At 42.7% G+C, this 25,627-nt stretch overlaps 1 protein-coding gene across 1 annotated transcript in view; it reads right to left on the minus strand.

The window, feature by feature from the left end:
• Nucleotides 1-25,102, minus strand: part of LOC124234470 (solute carrier family 28 member 3-like) — a 37,187-nt gene extending 12,085 nt beyond the window's left edge. The window contains exons 1-13 of the mRNA XM_046651815.1: nt 24,991-25,102; nt 19,947-20,114; nt 18,863-18,954; nt 17,250-17,439; nt 15,928-16,072; nt 14,564-14,677; nt 13,866-13,943; nt 11,717-11,797; nt 10,270-10,350; nt 8,220-8,345; nt 6,459-6,589; nt 3,546-3,714; nt 2,949-3,146 (exon numbers count right to left, since the gene is read on the minus strand). Coding sequence (XP_046507771.1) covers nt 2,949-3,146; nt 3,546-3,714; nt 6,459-6,589; nt 8,220-8,345; nt 10,270-10,350; nt 11,717-11,797; nt 13,866-13,943; nt 14,564-14,677; nt 15,928-16,072; nt 17,250-17,439; nt 18,863-18,954; nt 19,947-20,056 — 1,515 coding nt within the window. The 5' untranslated portion in view covers nt 20,057-20,114; nt 24,991-25,102. The remainder of the gene's footprint in view (nt 1-2,948; nt 3,147-3,545; nt 3,715-6,458; nt 6,590-8,219; nt 8,346-10,269; nt 10,351-11,716; nt 11,798-13,865; nt 13,944-14,563; nt 14,678-15,927; nt 16,073-17,249; nt 17,440-18,862; nt 18,955-19,946; nt 20,115-24,990) is intronic.
• Nucleotides 25,103-25,627: the final 525 nt, after the last annotated feature.

Here is a 25,627-nt window from a genome sequence, read left to right on the forward strand (position 1 = left end):
TCAAAACTCACATGTACACCAAAAATGAGCTTTTTTGTATGTAAATTGTACTTCAGTAAAAAGAATATAATTTGAAAGGAATCATATCAGTAAAAAGGCAGCTCACAGCTATCACAGGAGTCCTTTCCATCTGGCCATGGGGTGTGCTTGCCCGTCTTTGCTTCTCAGCTCTGAGCAGCCCATAGGAACATTAGGTGCCCCCTGGAGGTGGAAGAATGGACTGTCGTCTCACAGGGCCGTGAGAGGATGGAAGGTGAATTTGTCCAAGTATGAGCGTGGCCCTCCTTCTCTATTCTGAAGGCAAGAGGTGCTGCTCAGGCCAGATGGTTCTTTCTCAGGGTGAGGGACTGACAATGGAGGCTTGGAAGAGCCAGGGCATTTCACTGTTCGCCGGAGGCACACCCAATCTGGCAAAGGCACTCACACAATTGAGGCAATAATTTTTCCCCCCAAATCCTGAAAAATCTATGATTTGGCTCAAAGAACAAACCAGGCTAATGCTACATTCAAAACTGGTATTGCCTTTCTTTTCTTTCACCAACTGGATTTTTTAAAGCCCACATTCAAGACTCAAGTGGTCATGGTAAGTTTTTGCTGAGAAAGCCCCTCTTCTTTTCATGGTTTCTGAGAACTCCTTTGTTGATATGTTCATTCAGCGTGCATATAGCAGGCAGGAAAATAAAATATATCAAGTATTTGAGCAGTCCACTGTTTCTGGAAAAGCTCATCCTCGTCCCCTGCTCTGTCTAGTGCTTTTCATTTAGTTCAATTGGCTTCAAAAACAGGCCCGCTTATTAGGAGACCATGGGGAGGGAGAGGGCGTGAAGTGCTCGAGAGTCCTCTTTCTCCTTTCTGGGGATCTGCGGAGGGGGGCACAGATGGGGCCACGTAGGGTTTTATAAGAAGAGGAAGAGGAGGCTGGGATGATTCCGCTCTGTCTTTGCCCATAAATGTGCAAGATTCCATGGTGGAAAGAACTGCACAAGGAAATTAATAGGACATCCTACAGCTCTCCTTCACATGAGCAAAGATGCCATATGTACAGGGACGGTCATTGTAGCACTACTTCCAATAGCAAAATATCAATAAGAGTGCTCATCAACAGGGGACTGGATAAAATAAATTATGGTGTGCTCATACAATAGAATTCTGTGTCACAGGCACTGGTATGGAAAGGCATTCCAGATATGTTATTAAGTGCAAAGAGCAAGGCTAAGAACAGTGAGCATGATATGGCACAGGGAGAGGAGCTAGCGCCAGAGAAATAGGCAGGATGACTCACTTTTCCCTCTATACCTTTTTGCACATTTTGACTTCTGTGCCATGAAATGTATTATGTATAAACAAACAAGCAAACATGCAAAAATTTTATCTTTACTCTAAGAAAGAGAAAATGGAGTAATAAAGTGTGACATACACATTCTGACCTCTAACCTTAGATGGAGGTCAGCAGTGGGCACACACAGGATTTTTGCCTCATGGACCCAGATCTTACACTTCAGTCATGTTGTACCTTTTCCAGACTACTGGGACACCCCCACCACTTCTTGGTTGATAAACAGAAATTTCAGGGACTCATCCCCATTTTGATCTTGCCCCTGTTGGGGCTCACCCCAAACCCGAATCAGCTCTCTTGGCCTGTCTCTATCCTCTTACTAACCTGCTCACAAACCTGCTCAGCACTGCCAGACCTGTGAGCTTGCTTTGCTCATTAACAAAACTACTTTCTCCTGGCAACTGGCAGTTGGGGATGGAAAACATTTCACTTAATTGAGCCTATGGTTTACTTTTGGCAGGGAAGCAAGCTGGTTTGTGGTGGCATCCAGACAATGAGGACATTTGGTCAAGCCCCACTGCGTGCTCAGCTGAAGAATGAGCATTTGAGAAACAGGAGACCTACAGAGTCACTGTTCACATCAGATGTGTGAGTCAAATGCCCTGATTAGAACACACAAATCAACACTCTCCTGGGATGTGCTGTTATTTTGTGTAACACGTGGGAGTAAATGTGCATGTTTGGTCTTTGGGAGGCTGGAGAGTGGGGGCTGTTCAGAGGTGGGCCGTCTCAGGTAGAAGCGTGGGCAGCATGTTTCCCCTCCCCTTTCATTTTAAAGTCCAATATGTACCTAGGACATTAATTCCAAATAGATTGTTTCCAGGAGCAACGGTGGCGGTCAGAAATGTTCACCATTTCCCTGGGGGTTTCCGTGTGTGACAATTCCGTTCGTTAGGAAAATAGAAGTTGGAGACTCAGCTGCAAACATGGCCCAAGTAAGAGCCTCACCTGAGCTCCCTTCTCCCATCCAAGGCCAAGGGGGCATGAGCATCTCCTTGCAGGCTATTGACCTGAAGTCCTGACATAGTTCTAGGGCGCTTGTCTCAAAGGTTCAGACCACAGACCCTGAGCTGATTCTCTTCCCTCACCTACATGGAGAGCAGTGATTGTGTCTCACTACTTCGTTAGGATGTCCAGGCACTAGGTTGCCTTTAGGCAGTTTCTCGGAGTCCAAAGAATTGCTTAAGCTGAAAGGAAGAGAGCTTCCTCATCATTAGACTCTGAGCCCCACGAGGGCTGAGGCCTCATCACTTGTTCAATGCTGTGGCCTCAGTTCCTAGGTACATTGCACACAGAAGGCATTCGATAAATGCTTGTTGATAGGGTTATTCCAGTCCCAGCTCGTATCACTCTGGGTTTGGACCCACAGTGCTCAACAGTAAATGATCACAGTGGTAAAGATTAGTTGTGCTTCTACACACACAAAAACACACATTGATTAATTCAATGTAACTGAAAATTATGAGGTGCTGTGTTCATTATGAGCTCTGGGATTTGGGGTCTGTTTTGTCATATTCTAAGTGCCTTGCCTGACATAAAGAGGCACCAGTAACGATTTGATGAAACATATGTATGTGATGAAGTGCACTGAAAAATCAAAATATTTACTCACTGACATATATTGCTGCACACCATCCACAAATTTGGGTCCAGATCCTTTCCTTAAATCCACCAATTTTGAGAGGTACTCATAGGCCACAAATTCACCGAAGAAGGTCTTATAACCTATGAGTTTGGCAACCATAAAGCTGTCTTGCCAGTTCACTCCCATCATCAAGGAAAAGGGCATGAAGATGTAGGAGCATATTATCTACAAAAAACAAAAACAGATACTTTATTAGAGTTGTGATTTGCTCCCGTTCTTCTGCCTCACCCTCACAAAGAGATTGTTCCCATCCTCTCTGTGTCACCTGTGGGCACAGAAATCCCTTCACATACCCTTGTCCATATTTATTCATTAGGAGTCAAGGTTGGAATTAGTCATATGAAGTGACCTGGATCCTTGGGATGGAGAGAATGACTGTATGTTGGGGGAAGGAGTCTCACAGGAGACAGAGAAAGAGCTGTGGGAAGATAGGGGATACATGAGAGGTTGGTGCTTGTGTACAAGTGCACTGGAGGCAGTAAGGGAAGGTGATTCACAAACCTATTTTATTTTTAAACAAAGATGGGCAGAAACAAAATGGAGGAGAAACGTGATAGAATATACCTCGAAACTCAGCTGTGGGTAGTCAAACATGTTTCCAAACCAGGACAGGGCTGCGTTCACAAAAGACAACAGGGCCAGGAAGGCAATCAGATTCACAGCGATGTGTGCTACCACGGTGATGGATGCGGATGCTCCATGTGATGCGGCTTCTAGGAGATTCCTTGAATCACTTTATCAAAAAATAGCAATGGCAGAATTACCAAGGAGCTGTCAGCAGATGGACATCACAGGTGTAGATATGGGGAAATCAGAGCTCATTCGGATGGAGAGACAAACTCTCAGGCCCATGCCGTGGTCAAAATCCTCACCTGGATTCCATGAAATCATGATGGGATTTATAATTACTGAGTGTAGGTGATGGGCTTATGTGTATATAACTGTTACACTACTCTTTTAATTGGGGGCATTTATTATTAAAAAGTTGAGAAAAGATAAAAATATTATAGGTTTTAAAAATTATACTTAATTAAAAGTAGCTACCCGAGAATATTTATAAAATATTCATGGTATAAACACTAATAATTCATGGAAGGCCAGGACATCCATCAGGTAAGAAATGGAAGGTCACCCTCACCTTTGGGCCCCCTCCCCACCAGTGCCCTTCCTTAATCTCATCCTCTTTAATCTGAGGTAACTGACTCCCTAGAAGTTGCTCATCATTCCCTTTCTTGTCAATTTCCCTATATATCTGCATCCCTAAATAACATGTTGTGTAGGTTCACACATCTGCTAATTTTATAAGTGGAATCACACATATTCCATATATATAGTTTTTGACAACTTGCTTTTTCATTCATGGTTATGACTTTACCCACATGCAAACAAGGGGTGAATCTCAGAAACATGTTTGTTGATGTATTCTGTTCTTTAATGAAATACTTTTGAACATCCTAAATACCTTAGTCTTTTCCACCCTTTTAATTTGTTTTGCACAGGGCAAAAGAAAATGAACCAAAGAGGGGTTAAGGATACCTATATCACACTTTCTTTCCCTATCATATAAGACACTTCCAGAAATGGTCATTCTATGGCTTTGTAACAGTTTTAAATCAAAGCTCAGTGAACACTACACTATATTTAAAATAAAATATCTACATTGAAGTCAAGGAAATATAATGACATTCAGGTATTTGGAAAGGTTTTCAGCAAAAGCAATCTTGAGAAAGAAGAACAAAGCTGGAGGCATCACACTCTCTGATTTCAAACAATACTACAAATCTAGAGTAATCGTAACAGTATGGCACTGGCACAAAAACAGACACAGAGATCAATGGAACAGAATAGAGAGTGCAGAAATGAACCCCTGCTTATACGGTCAATTAATCTATGACAAAGGAGACAAGAATATACAAGGGAGAAAACGTAATCCGTTCAATAAGTTGTGTTGGAAAAACTGGACAGCCACATGCAAAAGAATGGAACAAGGCCACTTTCTTATACTATACACAAAAATAAATTCAAAATGGATTAAAGACTTAAATGTAAGACCTGAAACCATAAAACTCCTAGAAGAAAATGTAGGCAGTCAGCTTTTAAACATTGGTCTTAGCAATATTTTTATGGATCTGTCTCCTCAGGCAAAGGCAGCAAAAGCAAAAATTAACAAATGGAATTACATCAAACTAAGAAGTTTTTGCACAGCAAAGGAAGCCATGAAGAAAACCAAAAGGCAACCTACTGAATGGGAGAAGATATTCACAAATGATGTATCCAATAAGGGGGTGATAGCCAAAATGCATAAAGAACTCACACAACTCAATAGGATACAAACAAAAACTTCAATTAAAAAATGAGCAGAGGACCTGAATAGACATTTTTCCAAAGAAGATATACATATGGTCAACAGACACATGAAAAGATGCTCAACATCACTAATCATCAGGGAATGCAAATCAGGGCTACAATAAATTATCACTTCATACCTGTCAGAATGGCTATTATCAAAAAGATAAGAAATAAGTGTTGGTGAGGATGTGAAGAAAAGAGAACTCTCATACACTGTGGGTGGGAATGTAAATTGGTGCAGCCACTATGGAAAACAGTATGCAGATTCCTCAAAAAATTAGAAATAGAACTACCATACAATCCAGCAATTCTACTTCTGGGCATTTATTCAAAGAAAATGAAAACACTAATTCAAAAAGATATATGCACCCCTATGTTCATTACAGCATTAGTTACAATAGCCAACATATGGAAGCAACCTAAGTGCTCATTGATAGATGGATAGATAAAGAAGACATGGCATATACATACGATGGAATATTACTCAGCCATAAAAAGGAACGAAATCATGCCATTTGTGACAACATGGATGAACCTAGAGGGTATTATGCTAAGTGATATAAGTCAGACAGAGAAAGACAAATACTCTATGATTTCACTTATATGTGGAATCTGAAAAACAAATGGATAAACAGAACAAAACAGAAACAAACTCAAAGATACGGAGAACAAACTGGTAGTCACTAGAGGAGAGTGGGGGAGGGTGGGTGAAATAGGTGAAGGGGATTAAGAGGTAAAAACTTCCAGTTACAAAATAAAGAAGTCTTGGGGATGTAATGTACAGCATAGGGTATACAGTCAATAATATGGTAATAACTTTGTATGCTGACAGATAGTTACTAGACTTGCTGTGGTCATTAATTCATAATTTATATAAATGTTGAATCACTATGTTGTACACCTGAAACTAATATTGTATGTCAGCTATATTTCAATGAAAAAAAAGGTTTTCAAGTGTTGAAACAGGATTTTTGGGGGTGAAGTCTAATAGTCATTAGGAAATTAAATTCACTTTAATACTATAATTCACTATGCTCCCTTTGTCAATTTTTTGCTGTACTTTGAATGTGGAACTCCCTGACACCCCAGCTTGTATAGTCATTAATGAGGTGAATGTGTCTCACTTACCTCATTCCCATTTTCATGGCATTCTTGAGGGTTATTTTAGGTGTTTCTGTCTCAGGTCGAAGGAGTTTAGCCACAGCCAATGACGCGGGCGCTGACATAACTGAAGCAGTTAATAAGTGGGCAGGTGAAATCTGCGATTTTAGGAGAAAGAAGGCCAACTTAGGTTTAGCTTTTCTGTTGTGTTCAGGAAGAATGGCTCAAAAGCCTCACTAGGGAAGAGAAGGGCAGGAACTGCATCTATGCCAGAAAACAGTGTTTCTTTGGAGGCTTGGAGGAGCTCAGGGAGCCAAGTTGGCATCACCGTGAGACTCAGAGGGAGGAATTGGTATGAACTGACCACATCCCTGGAGAGAGGCACAAAACCAAAGTCCGATTATTTTACAAGAGAATTAATCCCGTTCTGTAGGAGCTTTCACAGATCCCTCCACCTCTCTGTGGTCCTTTGGAATGTTCAAACAGTCCCTAGAGCTCATATTTCATCACATCTCCATTTAGATGGGGATGTCTGGGGTTGCGGGCACGGAAACCACCCTCTCTGTCTTCCTTGTGCTCTTCTGAAAGTTTGTGCCTTTACATAACACTCCTTTACACAGAGTCCCTGTGATGTGTAAGCATCTTTGCTCTCCTCACTGCAGAGGAGTGCACTTACACTCTTTCCCCTCCCCTCCACACACCTTTATTGTTTCTGGATCCTCTTCCCTATCCTTTCAGAATTCCAGAATCAGCACCCCTCCCCACTCCCATTCCACCCAGCACATTTCTGCAGGTGGCATTCCCACAGTGGTGGCAGAGGGGATCATCTGGGGATCCAATCAAAGTGCTTTTCCTGAGGTCTCCTTCACCTTTTTCCTCTTCCCTTTTCTTGCTGATCAGCTTCCGAGGCCCAGATAAAGTCCTGGAGTGAAACTCACCTATATTGTAAGAACGCCCAGTGGCCTGGGTCACACGGCTGCTGTTGATCTCATTTCTCCCATGGGGGTTGCATCTGTATGTGGCTTGTTGGCTCTGTGCTTGGGGCACATGCCCCAGTTATCATAAGGCTCCCCATCCCTATGCTATTGACCACCAGCTCTCAACGATCTGTACATTGGAATCTGAGGAGTTAAAAAAATACTGATGCCTGGGTCTCATCCCAAGAGATTCTGGTTTAATTACTCTGGGAGATGGGCTTGGGTATTTGGGCTTTTAAAGGCTCCCAGGTGATTCTAATGTGCAGTAAAGGTTTGAGAACCACTGCTTTAGGTCAGGGTCAGATAACTTTTTCTGTAAAGGACCAGAGAGTAAATATTTTTGGCTTTTTGGGCCACAACTACTTAACTCTGTAGCATGAAAGCTGCCATAAAGAAAGAAATAGGAGTAGCTGGTTTCCAGTATACATTCAGTTACAAGAGAAGAGGAGTGATCTAGAATTGGCCCATGGGTCATTCTTTGCTGACCTCTGGTTTAGATTGCCTTTACTAGTGTAACAGGTTTTTTCTTCACATGTTTATATTTTCAGCCAAAGTAGCCTCATAATATGATTGCATTCTGCCATGGTTGGATATGATTCACATTTGGGTGGTAGGGATATAAAAGTGAAGCCCCAAAACTCCTTTGGGGGACTCCATTCAAATGCCAAAGGAGCTGTGAGCAGCCATCCAGCAAAAAAGGACACTCTTTTGGCCTCCTTATCCAGCAGCAGTGGTAAAGAAAAAGAGAAATGACAATAGCAAAGAAAGAAGAGGTTGCATTTTCCATGAATTGATCCCCAAACATTCTTACCCCAAAAGAAATGTATATGCCTAAGACACTTCCAGCCATGGTAGAGAACCCAGCGGTCATGATTGCATGGAGCTCAGACTTGGTGACGTGTGGTAAATATGGTCGGACCAGCAGTGCAGACTCCGTCTGGAAATGAAGAGTGACCAGATTAAGTGTTCCCTTTTAAGTCTTAGGAGGGTATGCCAATCTATTCAAAATTCCATCCTGTAAAGCAGTATTTCTAAGAGTGGATTGCAGACGAGCTCCATGAGCATCACCTGAAAACTCCATAGACATGCAAATTCTTAGACTTAATCAGAAACTCTGGGCATTGGAGCCGGCAATCTTGTTTTAAAAAGCCATCCAGGTGGTTCTGATGCATGCTCGATTTTGAGAACTACACCCTAGCTGTCTGGGTCATTTGAACTCTAGGTGAATGTGCATATAAAATCATGCGTAAAGTTTGCAAAGTGTGCAAGGCCAATTCACACAAGGCCCCCACTTAGCCTGGGACTGGACTCTGCTGGCTGGGGACACTTTTCTAAGGTTGGAAAATCATTGGCCAAGAACCTCTGCCCAGTGGCCTGGCCTTGAGAACTGGGGATTCTGAAGCCACCGTGACTTCGCATCTTCCAGCTTCATCTTGATACACCTTAAACCTCTTTGCTGACACCACAGGGAAATAGAGACACAAGCAGAAAAAAAAATAACAAGGTCAGGTGCCCAGAGGCCTTTTCCTAATTGAGAATCAAGACCCCTTCTTCCTCCTGGGTGGAAAGGAATCAGGTAGCATGTTGTTGTAAAGGCTTGAATCCTCTCAAGGAAGGCAGGTGGCCTACAGCCTCGGGCTCTTCATAAATAATAGCTGAACTTTTAGCATATTAGGTATCAAATTGAGCATGTGTGCAGTTTTACAATTTTCCCCTTTATTTTTAATTGTTCTATAAGAGTGAATGTGTTGAGCGTCAATTTATGGACTGAATAGAAATTCAGTACATGAGCCCTCTTACCCCGCAGGTAGGAGGAATCAACTCAAGATGGTGCCCTAATTAGTCCAGAGAGATCTTACGACTATAATTATAATAATTTGAGCTTCTAGGGAAGGAAGCATGGGCCCTGCTCTAAAGCCTGTGCTCCAGGTTAGCAGGCTGGGCTGGCCGAGAAGAAGGCTCAGCTGCCTGGAGCAGTCATAAGCCTGGGATCCGGGGCCATGTATTTTTCTGGGTGACTATTTTTGCTTCAAATCCAACTTCCTTGGGCAGCCGTGCTGGCGAGCACTCACACTTGGTTTCCTTGGTATGTGACTCCCTTCTGCCTGAAGCTCCATGTGCAGAGTGATGAGGATGACTATTGCTATTTCTCACTCATCTGTCCCTTAGGAATGCCGCTGTTTTGAGAGACACTCCTTTTGCATCATATTTCTTTGCTTAAATGGACTTCAGGCAGAAGAGCATTTAACCATGGGATGGAATGGGGAGTGAAAATGCTTTTGGTCGTCAGCATTGTTCCTCAGGCTCAGCAAAGACAGACTGTTGGCCAGTGCAGACAAGTTGAGAATGATCTCAGATATCTATACAGCTGCACAGTTGTAGGTGCGAGCCTTTCCTGGTCTCCTTCATCGCCCTAGCCTTACACTACAGCAGGTGAGGCTGCCTGCTACAGGTTTGCAGGCTCGAGATAGTGGTGAACTCCATGTGAGCGAATGAGCTGCTCGCCTCTGAAGGGTGGGCCAGAGGCCTCAACAATTCTATAAGTTCAGAAATGATTGGTGGAGAATCTCTGCATGAGAAGCTTTGACAAAATGACTCAATTTTTCGTCCTCTCCATCAAATTTCCAGAACCCCAATGCCGCAATCGGCATTGAGACTCTTGGAAGGGATCTCTCTCTCTCTCTCTGTCTCTGTCTTTTTCTCTCTCTGGAATCTGGACTTTCTTAATGTTGAGGGGTCCTTATTTTGACACTCTTCCCTCTACACTAAAAGAAATAAAACCATCATATTTTTTTATTTCACTTTCTGGAAGTCCATTTCAGAGGGGTGTTTTGTTTTGTTTTGTTGATATTATAACTTACAAGTCCGACGAATATATTGCCAGCAGCAACTACAGACTCAATAGGAGATGATCCCATAGTAACCAGCATGAGCCATCCAATCTAGAAGGGGGCAAGGGACAAAGTCAGTGAGGAGCTATGTGTACACTTCAGAGTAGGGATAAAATCTTTGGAGGAAAACGCTGAGGCCTTCAACAACTGTGGGCAGGCCAGCAATGTGCTAACTGTGAGGACATCTTACCTAGTCCTCAGAGCAGGCCAATCACACCCTCCTATTGGAGGGGTAAGTCTGAGTCATTGTACGTACTTTCAACATCATGCGAATGAATTTCCACTGAAGCGTTGTGGACGAGTCATAAGTTATAATAATTGCTGACAGTAACGGCAGGCTTACTGCATTCCAGGCAGTTTTGAGCCCTTGATCTGAGTAACGCTTTAATCCACACAATAACCCTTAAAGGGAAGTCCTATAATTATGCCCATTTGATAGAAGAGGAAATTGAGGCACAGAAGAGTTTAGCTGTTTTGCCAAAAACCATGCAGCTAATAAGTAGTGGCGCGTAGTTGACGTTTGCCCTTTTCTACTTAACACTCAAACAGATGTGCTTTATGGTCCCACTTTTGAAGTGGCCCTTCCGACTGGAGACTGTGGTGTCCACCTCAGGATGGGGACTTCCTGTGGCATTCTTTCTCCTTAGACATGGGCACAGTAGTTCTGAATGCTTAAATCAACAATTGGAAAATTGTGGGCCTTGGTGCTCTTGCTGAAATTGTGAATTCTGCTGGTATTCTGGTTCTCTCTCTCTCTCCATTTTATTTATCAACAGGGATCCAAGGAAGGCTGGGTTGTGCCCAAACCCTGTGTGCACGGCCTCGCTCTCGTGTGCGCTCAAATCAGCTTACACGTTTCGTAGATTTCTGGTCTAACATGTGACTGTAGGACTAACAGTTATTGGGCCAGCAGGAATGAGATTAACTTTTTAGACTTAAAAAAAAATTTATGGGCTTATAAAACTCCCTGAGGAGTGAAAAGCAGCTTCCCCTTCCTGCTCTGATTCCCAGCAGCTTCCAGACCAGAGTGCCCCCTTTTGGAACCTCCTGTGGAAAAGCAGTGACTCTGCATAAGGCACAGGGTGGTCCCAAGACGGAGGACAGTGCTGTTTCCCCTGGCAGGTGTGGGACCTGTAGGAGTCAATTCTGTGGCTAAAGAAGTAATTGTTAAGGTGTCATGAAGATATCAGTGGGTTGCAAGTCAAAGCCCTGTCAGAAGTCCCTGAGATAGAGTTCCCTCTAGGGACACATGTAGGATTTTTGGGTTTGAATCCAATAACTCGGGGTAGGGGGTAGAGCTTGGTAGGAAGAGAGAAGCACTTTGGAAAACTCTGAATAAATAGACTCTGAATAAATAGGACTTTGTCCCTGAAATAATCAGCTGTACACCCATCACCCAAACCCTCTGGTCCCGTACCTTTCTAATGATCCACTGCATCAGTCTGAGGTAGTAGAGCATGGACATGACGGCGCCAAAAAAAACCACCATTGGCAGGACCTGGAGGAGGAGATAAAGCAATCGTGGGCTAACGTTGGCCTCAGGAGAATTAGTAGGTTTCAGATCAGTCTCCTTTCTACCTCCTTTGCCTCCTCTGAAACGTCATAAAAATACTGGAAACTCCCCTTGAACTAAACAACACTTTTATCAGGCAGCTGCCCCATCTACAGTCTCTTATTCTAATTTGCTCTAGATAAGCTGGAGTATATTTCATCGTAAACAACATTTTCTTCCCTCTGCTATAGTGATCTTTTCTTCCTTTAGTGTCTCAGAGAAGGAATGAAGGTTTGGAGGAATTTGTAATAGTGAGGCTTAACAAACCGAAGGCCACTGGCAGATGTTCATGTTCTGATATTAAATAGACACGAGCTTCACCACTTATTAGCAGAGTAACCTGGGTCAAGATTAAGTGCCAGCAACCTCAGATCCTTATTCAAAGTGGCTGCACAGATCAGATAGAGCATAGTAGGTCCTCACACACAGTGCCTCCTATGGAGGAAAATTTTAGAAAGATAATTATTTTAGAGAGAGAATTATTTTAGCTTTTAGAAAGATAATTATTTTACTTATAGACTTTTGAAACACTAAGAAACGGTTAAACTTTGGAAACCAGCTTACTTCTGTGTTCACAAAGGTTGTCCTTTCCTAGATCCTATTTTCCTGGTGCTCTTTGGGTGCCTTCAGTGCAGCCTGTGTGTCTACAGGGAGCCGTGTCTCCCCTGCAGAGACCACACAGAGCTGCGGTCTCAGTCCCTTCCCACCCCTACCCCTCCACACCCCTTCCCCTCTGCTCCCCAGCTAAACGGCCAGGGACAAGCTGCGACCAGAGGCTCAGAATGACTGAGGACAATTTGTACAGGATCCAATTTAGGAAACTCTATTAATACTATATATTAAAAGACACTCTGCGCCATCATTCAGAGCTCACGCACTTGCGTGCTTTTGTTGGCTTTAATGGGCAGGCAGAACCTTCCTGAAAGTGTCAGGGAGTCGAAGGGGCTCATCTCTTGAATGTGCCCACAGGGATTCTGTGCTGGCAGAGAGGATGGAGGCTACTGCCCTGGGGGGGAGCGGGCGGGAGGTCTGAGATGCCTTCTTTGTGACTTTATTTTTTCCAATTCTGGATTCAGATCACAATATCAGCATATTTTCATCTCAATCTGTAAACACTTGACCTTTCAGAGATGGCTAAGTTATCTCAGCACCAAAGCATCAAATCAGCAGTTTAAGAAAATGTCCAGTCTAACAGTTGGCCTAACTGAAACTGGGGTAATTTGGAGGTAAATTGGAAGTCCCTAAGTGAGAAGACAGTTTAGAAGTGTAGGAACAATGATACACCAAAAAAAGGAAAGCTGAAGAAAAAGCCAAATGCATCTTTCTGACTCATTGACCAGCATCTTTAGGGACTTCCCAGAGGACAGTGACTTCCTGGGGCTTGTGGGAGCCCTAAGAGGGAATTGATGAGGCTGGGCATGGGGCCAGGTTGCCTTTCCACTGTAAAATAACATCCTTCTTTGGCTGGGAGAAGGTCCAGCCCCCAGGCCTCCCTAGGCAAAGGCTGTGTTGAAGGAAAATGGGAATGGTTTAGCACGAGTATGGTTCTGGAAGAACAGAGGCCGATGTCGGTGTCCAGTTGTCCTGATTGGCCTAGGACTGAGAGTTTCCTGAGCACAGACCTGTCACCGATCCTGGACCTAGCAGCTATTATTGGCCATATGCCTGTTCATGGCCAGGTACCTAATGTTCTTTTCCCTGAAATCTCAGATACTGTTGCCCCACATGGTTTTTCATAAGTATCTCAGACAATGCTACAAGCCCTCGAAAGGTATTCCAAAATTTCTGACCCCTCTAGATGTTTCTCTTAATGCTATAGTAACAAAGTAAACATTTATAACCTACTGACTTCAGATAAAATTGTCATGAGAAAGGACAGTGGTGTGCTGTGCACCTATGATGTGCCCAGCAGCTGTACGCCTGGTTTCTGGTAGTTGGGTTCTATCCGAACATATACAAAGACTGAGAAGTTACTGGAAAGGATGTGACTCCATAGAAAAGGGTTTGGCTTTACCTTAAATGCCAAGAAGTGGTCTTTGTAGTTCTCACCAAAGAGAAATGAAGCACCAGCATCAGTGTGCTCCAAGAAGTTCTGAGATAAAGAAAGGGTAAGAGGAGACCATTATAACCCCTGAAGTGGTGGTTACTGTCCCCAGGACCCACCAGGCCCTGCAGAGGGTGAGGACCCAGCAAACTTGTTGGATAGACTTGGAGAGTTAATTTTGTCAGCTTTTCTCCCCGCAGTGGGTGGCACGGAAGTGTATTTTTGAACTATAACTGTGCACAGACTTCCCGGCATTTCTAACATTCAGTGTGACTCTAGGGTGCTAAAGAATAAGCTGGGTGTGGTAATTTGCTGCAGAAGCAATAGATGGCACATGAGTGGCACTGCTGACCACTAGATGCAAAGAGAGCTTGTTTCTCTGTTTGTGGAACCATCTTAGAATTGTGACACCCCTTGGGCAGGATGAAGGGGGCAACTGGGAGAGGGGAGAGATGTAGTGGATGGTATGGGTGAGGGGCAACAATAAGATTAATAAACTGGACAGATTAACATTTGACACATAAAATTATTTGTCTAACTCATGCTATGAAATTGAAATTTGAGTCAACTCATGCAGAAAAATAAACCTATTTCTGACATATCTTGACGATTATATTCAAATGTTAAAACACTATAAAAGTAAGATATTCTTTCTGAACCCAACTTACCTCAACTTGGTTGCCCAACCACTGAAAAGCCATAAGTCCAGGGCCGGTCCGTAGTATTAAGAGCCCAAGAAGAAACTGTAACCCAATTCCCCAAAAGACAGGCCTCCAGCGAACCTATGGAGAAAGATGGAGAGAGATGTATCTTCTTAGAGGGTGAATGCTGACCTCGGCATAAACGCCCAGAGCCTCACTGTTTCCTCAGTAGCTTCTCACACATGGCTTGTGATCCACCTTCTCTGGGAGACCCAAGCAGTTATGAATAGAGAGTCCCTTAATAAACTCATACCCAGAAATCTCGAGGTTGTATTCTCTCTTTCTAAATCTGAGTTTGAAGCCTTCAGTCTCAAGGGAGTATGTAATCATTATGTCATGATAAAACAACTTAGACCCAAAGAGGTGTCTTAGCAGGGCCACAAGGAGGAAGGATCTACCCTTGCTGGTTACACTGTAAATATTTAATACATATAATTATTTCCCTTTCTGGAAGATGGAGAGGCAGAACATGACTTTTCTGTGCATCCTAGGTTTGTTGATCTGACAAACTGTAAGTGAATTAAGTGAAAGAAATTCCACCTTGTTGAGGGGCTCTCATTTTGCTGTAAAAGGAGCCTCTTATCTCTAATGCAGACCCAGGGAGAGCAGAGTCATGGACAATCAGCTGCGTTCATTTTTGGTGCAGAGCTGAGTGGCCTGCAAAGAACTATGGGAGTGGAGGCATAGAAAACAGCAGAGATGTTCACAGGGCAAAGAAGTGGATCACATTAGGTGACTTGATCTCTGCCTAACGCTTTCTTTTGAGTGGTCACCTTTCAGCCAGTGAAGTCTTCCAGAATTTGCCATTATGAGTCATTTGTGAATAACTGATGTCTCAGAATTCTTGCCCATGTGTTGGGTTACTGACTGACAGAACAAGGATGAGGTTGGAATTCAATGTGAACAAAACTGTTCAACGACAAACTTTTGGAGTAAAATAGCCAAAATTACAAATGGGAATTTGATAAACTGCAGAATCCAATGGTAGAATATTAGATTATTTACTGGCCTGGGGAAATCTGGATCAAAATGGATGCATTCTCTTTGAATGTGTGCTTGATGGGGAGAGGGGTGGCCACGAGTAGAAGTTCGACTTGACAGTACACAACATCTCACTGATTGTGTAACTGGAAAATTACTGAGAATGAACAATGAGAACGTGACGGTTCTATGAAAGTTCAGGAAGAAGTGCCCCCTAGCCACTCAAAATATCATAGCAAGGTAAGAAAAATACTGAATAACAGTTAAATTCTCTCACACTCATTACTTTGAGCAATTTACACATGAGAAAAAAGAGAGAAAAAAACAGAAAAGATGAATTTGATACTTACTTTGGTTGGGTGCTTGGAGAATAGAAATAGCAGGATAACGTACACTATGAGCCCACCGAAGGACACCAGCTGCTGTTGGCCCAATTTGGCAGTGTCAAAGATCAGCCAGAAAACAACTCCCAGGATCAGAGAGCTCCAAATCACCCTGAGAGAACCAGAAAGGGGGCATCATTTGTTGTATTTGTGGCTCATTTGTAGCATCCAAGTGCTAACTTGGAAATCTTAATCAGGCTTAAACCAACAAACAAAGAATATTAAGAGTAACACACTCTGGCACCAGGAAGTTATGCTTCTAGAAATTGCAACAGACCCTCTTTTAGTGTGACTATAAAGGCAAAGAGCGAAAACATTAAGCAATGTGTCCCCCTCATTCCACAGCCCTTGGGCCGTTCAAGGACATCTAAAGGGGTCAGAGAGAAGAAAGGATGTTTGGAGAGAAGTCTGATGATTTCTTTGAGAGATCTATGGGGAGTCCTCACCTCCATTTTGGAGGATGCGTGAGGTGTTACTTTCTTCCCTTTAAGGGAGAATTTGAAATGCATTCTCTGCAGTTGGGGGACCTCACCCGAGCCCCAGAGAGCCAAGTTGGACTTTACAGTAGATTCAACTCCCTGGGGAATCAGGTGGGCATGGCCAGGCTGACTCACAGCTTGGATGGCAGAACCAGAAAGGGTGCTGTGTTGGGATTACACAATCCTGGTTTATTAGGCCAAGAATGGGTGAAGTTTCCTGGTAGATCCCAGGTGGGCCATGCTGGGGAGAATGGGCCCTGGGTCCTACCCAGCAGGGCCACCTGGAGGGAGAGAAGATCCCACAGAGAGAGGCTGTGAGAAATGCCCTGCGTGGTCCCCCACAGGACATGGGCTCTGTAGGAGAGGATTGGCTTTAATAATTCACAGACCCTTCCTCTGAAGGAGGCTAGCTTCATGCCTAGAGCAGAGGGTCACCTCCCCAAGTGAGAACCATCCCATCCTTTGGACAACATCTTATCATTTAGTGGCAGTTGAAATTAAGGCAGTTTGTAGGGACATTTGAACACATCTCAAATGAGTCATTACCTTATTGAGGTCTTGATTTCCTGTTTATAAAATTTTACAATAAAATATAATATATATAATATCTATATAATATAAAATATAATATAATGTAATATAATATAAATATAATTTATAAAATGAAGGCATTTTAATAGACTATTTCCTAGGTTTTCTCTAGCTTCAATATCCCACAATGAGGAAGCAATTTCAGAACACAGTTTTGGAAGAGTTTTCGAAAAAACTAAGCTCCTTTTCAATGGCGGTAAGAGAACCAACTGCATTTACCACTTCAGCCAGGACCAATGTCTGTCCAGAAGCCTTCTGCCAGGAGACAGGAGTTCTTTGACACGATGCTCATATTTGGCCATAAAGTGATCCCAGACCACAAAGAAGATGGTAGCCACGGTGATCATGAAGAGAGGAAGGGCTCGGTGAAAGTTGAGGGCACACGCGGCGATCACCATAGCCAGGTAAACTGTCAGGAAGCAGACACAGATGGGGACCATCAGCACCAGCTGGAGACCAGCCACAGCACCAATCAGCTCCACCAAGGGGGGTTCAGTCAAGGGAGCATTGAAGGCGGGAGAGCTCGTGATAGGGCTGTGGGCTCCTCTGATTATAAGTAGTGGATTTTGGGAGCTTCTGTTGTTTTTCCAAGCAAGTCCCTAACAATGTCACCATGAACGCTAGGAGGACAGCGTGCTAAGTCTTTTTCTCTTATAGAACCTTCTGAGTTCGCAAATCCTGATGCTTCATCACCGGGCCTCTCACTCAGTACTAACCACTTTTTTTCTGGCATTCAGACTTGGCAGGCAAGCTTCCATCAGAGAAAGGCCAGACGTTGAAGCAACCACTGACTAAAGGTATTGATTCCGCTGGTTTGCAGCTCAGATTTGGCCTAAGCTTGAGTAGGAAAACGGGCCCACCAACAATCTCTAAGTGTCCCGGGATCTCTACAGGAAAGGGGAAGGGGTGGGGCAATTACCAAGGGGGCTGCTTTTGAAGAGGAGGTTGTAGGATAACAACAACAAGGTTTCCTGTTAAAGGTCAGCAAACACTGTCTGCAGGTTAAATGTGGCCTGCCATGTGCTTTGTAGGTGGCAAGTACAGCTGTATTTTTATGTTTGTATCTGTCTTCTACAAATAAAGTCTCATGGGAGCACAGCCACACTGTCTGTGTGCTGTTGTCCCATAAGGCAGAGTTATGTTGGTTTCACCACATGGCGGTGCAAAGCCTGAGACACCATCTGGCCTGGAACACAGAAAGTTTATGGCTCTTCCCTGTTCCTGCAGTGTGAGCACCAGCAGATCCACTGACCTCAGGGAGCAGTGGTCTTGGGTTAATGTCTCTGGACTTGGGTGGGAGGGTCCCATCTTATAGACGGGAGTGCTCTTTAAAATGGGCTGCAGAGCCCTTTGCTTGAAGGGAGCAAAAGTGGAGATGTGCTCATCTGTAAGGACAGTACGGTTCTGCCTTCAGGGAAGAAGAGTGGGCTACCTGAACCCCGGCTCTTCCTCGTGCTGTGTTTGCATAGAGTATTAATTGCTTATATTTCCCCTGCAATTAGGTTTCTGCCCTGTGATTATCACCATGTTTTCTAGTTGCCTGGATTTGATGAACCAGCCCTCAAATCCACACCATAGTCACAAAAGCCACAGGAGTAGGGGACCTAAAACATTAGCTGCTGGCACAAAAACTGGACAGGGAACCACTCTGCATAGGTGTCCCACGCTGAGACCCCTCCCCCCACCCAGGGGCTTCCTGATTGAATTCTCTCCCTCTCTGGATGATTCCGTGAGGTCCAGGACAGGGGGGAGACTTATTTCTTTCCACAGAAAGCTAATATTTGGGGGATCCATGAAAAGAGACATGCGATCCATCCCCCTTTGTTATTTACCTGCTAATAAGATGCCCCAGAGGATATACCGAAGGGTGGTTTTGTGTTTCTGATAAAAATCCTGAACTGTACCATACTTCCTCTCCAGATACCTGTCAGAAGACAAAAGCAAAAAAGCCAGACAGAAGTCAACACCAAAATAATGAAATGAACTGGCAGCTAAGGCTGGATGGGGCTTTGTATATCAAGCAAGCAAACAACCAAACTCATGAAGTACATGTCCTACAATATAGAAACGGGAAACTCCTTTCATTTTAGACTAAAAAGCAGCCATGGTTTCGATCCGTCTTTGCTGAATGGATGCGATTTGCTGAATTGAATGAGGGGTGACAGAGATGAGAAAATGTGCTCCTGGAAATGGAGCAAGGGAGATGGAAAACTAACCAAAAGCTGAAAATAAATCATAGAACGAGGGTGTTTCTCACTGGATTATGAGGGCCTCCATTAGCTTTTAAGCCACTGTCTTTAAATGTAAATATTTCAAAAGAAATAAAAATCCAATGAACTGTCATCCCTTCTGGTTACACAAAGTTTGAGGAAGCTGGTGGTTCCCTGTCCTCGCTCACCATACTTTTTAGCGGGAGGCTGACAGACTTCACTGGGTGCTTGAAAGTAAAGAAGGATTTTGTGGATTTGAGAGCTATTAACCAGTAGGTTGTAATACAGCTTTCTCAGAAAGTTCTAGAATTGTTGGCAGGTCTTCTTTTGTGTCCAGAGTTTTGTTATGGGGTGGTGGGTATGTTTCCAGACTAAATGTGTGTCCCCCTCTTCGTGAGTTAATCAATCAATCTGCACCAGAAGCAATTGTCACATAAAGCAGAAATTTTGTTTGCCGGCATGCAGGAAAGAAAATGGAGACCGTAGGGAATAATTCACAAAGCTATGGCTCTCTGAGCATGGGAAGTGCGTACATTTATTTGGGATAGGGAATGAATATTCAAAGGGGAAACTTTCACCATCTCATGTAGAGGCGGGCAGAAGCTTGCACATGCGTGGTTTGAAATCTACATGCATCACATAATCTAACAATGGCTGCCTTGCCCCTCCCAGAGGAGAATTTACGATGTTAATGAGGGCAGATTACTTCTGTGCAACTCCCCGCCTGTCTGTGTAGGCATCATTTTTGTCACTCTGGTCAGGTTCAGAGCTAGTAGGTCCAGGGTGGTTGTCACTTTGAGCTTCTTCCTCGTGCATAGCTGAAAGCGCATAAGCTCAAGACGCCAAAGTTGTTGGAGAGAAGAATGTCCGCGCCCTTCAAGAAGACAAGAGAATTAGGTCAAACACAAAAGGTTAGAGTTTAGGCAGGACAAGAGAAGCGAATTAAAGTCCGTGGCTGGTGAGAGAATCCCTCCTCTACTTTTATCCTGTTCCTCATTCTTGCGGCGCATGGGGCAAAGCTTCATCTTCTGTAATTACTTCCTCCTCAGTGTGGGTGTTGTCATAGGGGCTGGTAGAGGAGTAGAACTTTTCCCGCTGGTCTAAGGTAAGTCTGTAGGTCACCAGGCATAGCTCCAAGTTGTTCATATCCTTGATTAACAGGGAGGTGGCAGTTACAGCTCTCAGGCATGAAGGCCATCTTTTTGCCATGGTGTCTAGCTGCTTTGAGAAACAGGCTATCACTCTCTTTAAGGGTCCCAACATTGGGGCTAATCCTCCCAGAGTTACTCCTTGTCTTTCATGAAGGTACAAGTCAAATGCTTTGCTCAGGTCTGGTAAGGCCAGTGCAGGTGCTTCTATTAGTAAGTTTCTAGGCTTACTGAAAGCTTGGTCACATAGCTCATCCCATTCAGAGGGGTCCGTTTCTGGACCCTGTAATTTGTCATAGAGAGCCTTAGCAATCAACCCCAATTAGGGATCCACATGTGCCATCTCAAGAATGAGATCCTCATAGCGCTTACATGTTCTTGGTGGAGAAGTTGATATATTACCATTTTCCTCTCTTGAGGAAGGTTGTGCTGCCCTTTTGAAATAATAACCCCCAAGTACTTTAGAGTCTCTTTAGATATCAGTGTTTTCCCCTTAGACACTTTATATCTCTTACTGACTAAGAAGTTTAGCATGGTCACCGTGTTCTCATCAGAGATTTTCTTAGACGAACTGGCTGCTAGGATGCCATCCACATACTGTAACACAGTGCTTTGTTTTAATTTTAATTCCCTTAAATCTTGGCCCAGAATTTCCCCCCAAATTGTAAGGGAGTTTTTAAATCCATGGAGTAAGACAGCCCAGCAGTATTGTTGTTTCTGGCGGGAGTCTGGGTCCTCCCATTCACAGACAGAAATCTCTTGGGACTCAGGGTCCAATGGGACATAAAATAAAGCATCTTTTAATCTAGTGCTGTCTGAAACATGCTGTCCCAGGGAGATTAGCCAGCAGGTGTAAGGATGAGGTCCTACAGGACGTGGGTCTTGGACTATTTTGTTGACAGCCCTAAGGTCTTGAACAAATCTGTACTCCCCCTTTCCTGGCTTTTTAATGGGTAAAATGGGAACGTTACATGGGTAGCTATATGGCCGGTTATTCCTTGTGTTAAAGTTTGTCAAATTACAGGAGGGATTTTTCTTATGGCTTCTGACTTTAGGGGATATTGTTATGCCAGAGGCCAGTGGTCTATCTGCTTTAAGTCCACCTTTACAGGTATGGCAGTGACTGCCTGTCCCATTTGTCCTTGTGTCCATACCTCCGAGTTGGCTTGGCTTAGAATGTTTGGGGAATTTCCTCCTTTTCAGGTACTGGTACGTTTGTAACAAACCCATGAGCTCGACCTCCCAATTTTTGAGAACTTGGATTTCTATTTTGTCTTGTTCCAAGTTTATTGAGGTCCCTAGTTTTGATAACATGTCCCTCCTGAGGAGAGGAACAGGGTATTCTGGCAGATATAGAAAAGAACATCTTAATGTTTTTGATCTTATTTCACAGGTCAAGTGCTCCAGAAAACTTCTGGTCTCTCCTCTACCTAATACTCCTTGTCTATCACATGTTTATTTGAAAGGGTTCCTTTTTAGGTATTTAACACCAGGAATGTGGCCCCAGCATTGAGCAAAAATTCAACATGCCCTCCTCCCACTGCTAAGGTTCCCTGGGGCTCTTCTGGGGAGATGAGGACTGGTTGCCTGGAGCCAAACTTGGAGCCCCAGGGCCCCATCACATCTCATCTGTAGTCATGGGCTTGGTCTTGTCTGATCCCTTCCCTCCCTGGGGTTGGTTCGGACAATCCCAATGCCCTTCTCATCTGTAGTTGCACACTGATTAAGCCCCAACTTCATTGGTGACCTTTGTGTGACCCCGCTGTGGGGGGCCAGGGTCACTCACCTGTGGCATCTTCTTCTCCCTTTGGTGACCTCGAGAAGACTGGAGGTCCACCAAGAGCAGAGTAGCTTGCCTGTGCAACTCTTGGTCATCTTTCATTTCTTCTGTCATATCTCGGGTGTTGAACACCCTGAAGGCTACCTCCACTAACTGTGCAGACCTGGTATCAGGCCCTATTGTCAACTTTTGGAGTTTCCTATGGATACCTGGAGCACTTTGAGATGTGAAACAGGTATCAAGAACCACTTACATCAATAACATTTACCCGTATGATATAACCTGAGAAAGTTTATTATTATTTATTTGATAATTTATGTAATTTAATACACCAAATAAGCCTAACTAGTTTAATATCGCTGTCTTTATTGAAAGAGAGAACAAATTCTTTGAGAAGTCCCCAGAGTGCTATTGGAAACCCCTGAAAAGAAAGACTTTACTTAGGGCTTGAACCTTGGGGAAATTTGTAAAAAAAAAAATAGCAAAGGGTTTTAAAACACTTGGTCAAATAGGAAATAATGTTTAGTTATCCATTTAGTCAAGGTGACAACAGAAAATGTCACAGGCAAACAGAGAGAGTGAAATAGTCTAAAAAGAAAGCCTGAATAGAGAGACTTCAGCCTCCTTGAGCATAGCAAGCTATTTTAACCAAACATAGGTTGTCTGCATTGTAAGTAGACTCACTCAAAAGCAAAGAAAAAAAAACTTTCATAATCTCTTTATCAAGAATGGACCAAACTTTAAGATTATCCTTTTAAGAGAGAGAAACCCAAATTTTTAATTTCTTAAGTTGCTTTTGATATAGAAACATTTATTTAATTGAATTTATTTTAATCTTAGTCAACTATGTATAAAACTCTTCTTGGGGTTTTTACTTTCACAAACCTTCTGTCACTTGCTTCTTACATTTAGAATTTGTTCTATGTCTTTCTCCGTTTTTTTCCTAGTACTCTAGGACAAGCTTATCTTTTTTAACAGAAAAAATAAAAATATCTCTAATCTTTATGTCTTCTTTACTGAAAACATACATTTTACTTTCCTTGATTACAAAGATGTTTCCCTTATTAACTTTTAGTAGCTTTTTTTTACTGAGGAAGCTTCGCCCTGAGCTAACATCTGTGCCAACCTTCCTCTATTTTTTTGTAGATGGAGCACGTCCACAACGGGCTGGTGGGCAGAGTTGGTCTGTGCCCAGGACCTGAACCTGAGAACCTGGGCTCCCAAAGCAGAGCGCATCAAACTTGAACCACTCGGCCACAGGGCTGGGCCCAAATTTAATCATATGTATTAATTAGAATTTTTAGCCATTACAAACTTTGATTTTGTCTGTGAAAACTAAGAAGTAAGTAATTACATACTGTCTTTTACGTTAGTATTCTGTAGCTTGGCGTATTTATAAATAATTTTTATAATTTTTAGAAACATGTTACTTCATAGCATAATCTTTTAATAAAATATAGGACATGTTTACTAATAGACCTGAACATCTTTTAGTTTTTTTTGTAACAAGAAGCCAAAAGATTAACCTTTATCTGGTATTTTATCCTCCTTAGAAATTATCTAGCTATTTAAGGAATTTTTTATCATTTAATTTAATCGAGTAAAACTTCAAAGTTTTAACTTACCAAAGAGATTTTGGAAGTTATTCTAAATACATATGTTATAAAATATAATTATTGTTAAAAGCTTATCCATAAACTCTTACCTCACTTACATTTAAGCCATTTGTTTTTTGTCCTTTTTTAAAGATTTTATTTTTTTCCTTTTTCTCCCCAAAGCCTCCTGGTACACAGTTGTGTGCTTTTTAGTTGTGGATCCTTCTAGTTGTGGCATGTGGGATGTCGCCTCAGCATGGCTTGATGAGCTGTGCCATGTCCGTGCCCAGGATCTGAACTGACAAAACCCTGGGCTGCTGAAGCAGAGGGCGTGAACTTAATCACTAGGCCCTGGGGCCAGCCCCATAAGCCATTTGTTTTTAACGATCATGTCCAGATTACTCACAAAGTCTTTATGTGACACCAGAGCAGTTAGCCATCATTTTAAGTTGTTGTATGTACATATATTAGAACACATGATTATTGTTAAAAGTTTTCCCCCAAACTTTTACCTTTTTACATCTGTTTAGTTTACCTGTTTCCAATGAATATTTAGATTGCCTATAAAAACTTCATGAATTATCTGACAAAATTAGCTATTATTTTAAGTTATTAGTTTTGTTGACAAATTCTGTAACAGAGACAACATGAGTTTGTTTGACTCATGAAGGTGGTATGTTTCCATTACGTCCTAAGTTGATAACTCTGAGGACATGTCTACTTTAATAAACCAACAAACTTCAACAAGTTTTTATTTACCAAAGATCATTTTAGATCATGTTAACTTGAAAGACATTTGGGCTAGTTTTTATCACATTTAGAAATAACTTACATAAGTGCTTATTTTAAGTCAATTAAATAGAGGTCTCTTTAAAATTACATCATCCGGACAAACACACAGAGACACAGAAACAATTGGAAACAGATTTTTAAAAATTTCAGCCATGTCTCAGGCACAAAATTTAAAAGAATGCTGGATCCAGATTGTGACTTCTTCAGATGGCTAAAGATTTGTGTTAAAGATTTTTTTGTCTTTTTGCTTTAAGGATCCTTTTTTATAGCTGGTTTTAAGGTCATTTTTTCTTTTAGCAGTGTCTGTGTATTAATCAAAGAATGCATGCTATTGTGAGAGGTTTGGAATCCTCTCTTTTAAGGTGGACTTTTCTGGAACAAAGTTTCCCCAAAGTGGCTATTACAATTTAAAAAATATTTTAAAAGTTTACTTACTTTCACTTGCTTAGTTTCAGATCTGGAATTTTGGGGAAGTTGAAGTGGTGGAGCCCAGCAAGAAAGGAGGGAGGAGCAGCAGAGGGGGTGTCCTTTAGCTAGCTGTTTGTTTATTTAATTATTTTTTCTTAAAGAGTCAGTACGGGACTTTTGATCTTGTTTAGAAGACTCAAAAATCAAAATAGGCAGGGCTGGCCCAGTGGCGTAGTGGTTAAATTGCATGCTCCACTTCAGTGGCCTGGGGTTAGAGGGTGCAGATCCCGAGTGCAGACCTACACACTGCTCATCAAGCCATGCTGTGGTGGCATCCTGCATATAAAATAGAGGAAGATGGGTGCAGATGTTGGCTCAGGGACAATCTCCCTCACACACACACAAAAATTAAAACAGGCTTCCCATTGGTGGTTTAGTTTTTTTATGGCCAGCTTTGTCTCCAATTACATGTGCAAATACACCAGTTTGGGTAAACTGAACTTGCCCCATTTTGGCCAATTTAAGGTGAGGTCTCTATTAGCATGGTTAATTCATATTTCCTGAAGGTGGATTTATATGTGCTCACAATCCCCACAGTGTAGTTTAAAATATAATTAGGCAAAAGAGATGTAATCATTTTACATAAATCCCATTATTTTTAGCC

Source organism: Equus quagga, unplaced genomic scaffold (genome assembly GCF_021613505.1).
Source record: "Equus quagga isolate Etosha38 unplaced genomic scaffold, UCLA_HA_Equagga_1.0 763_RagTag, whole genome shotgun sequence".
Lineage (NCBI taxonomy): Eukaryota > Metazoa > Chordata > Mammalia > Perissodactyla > Equidae > Equus > Equus quagga.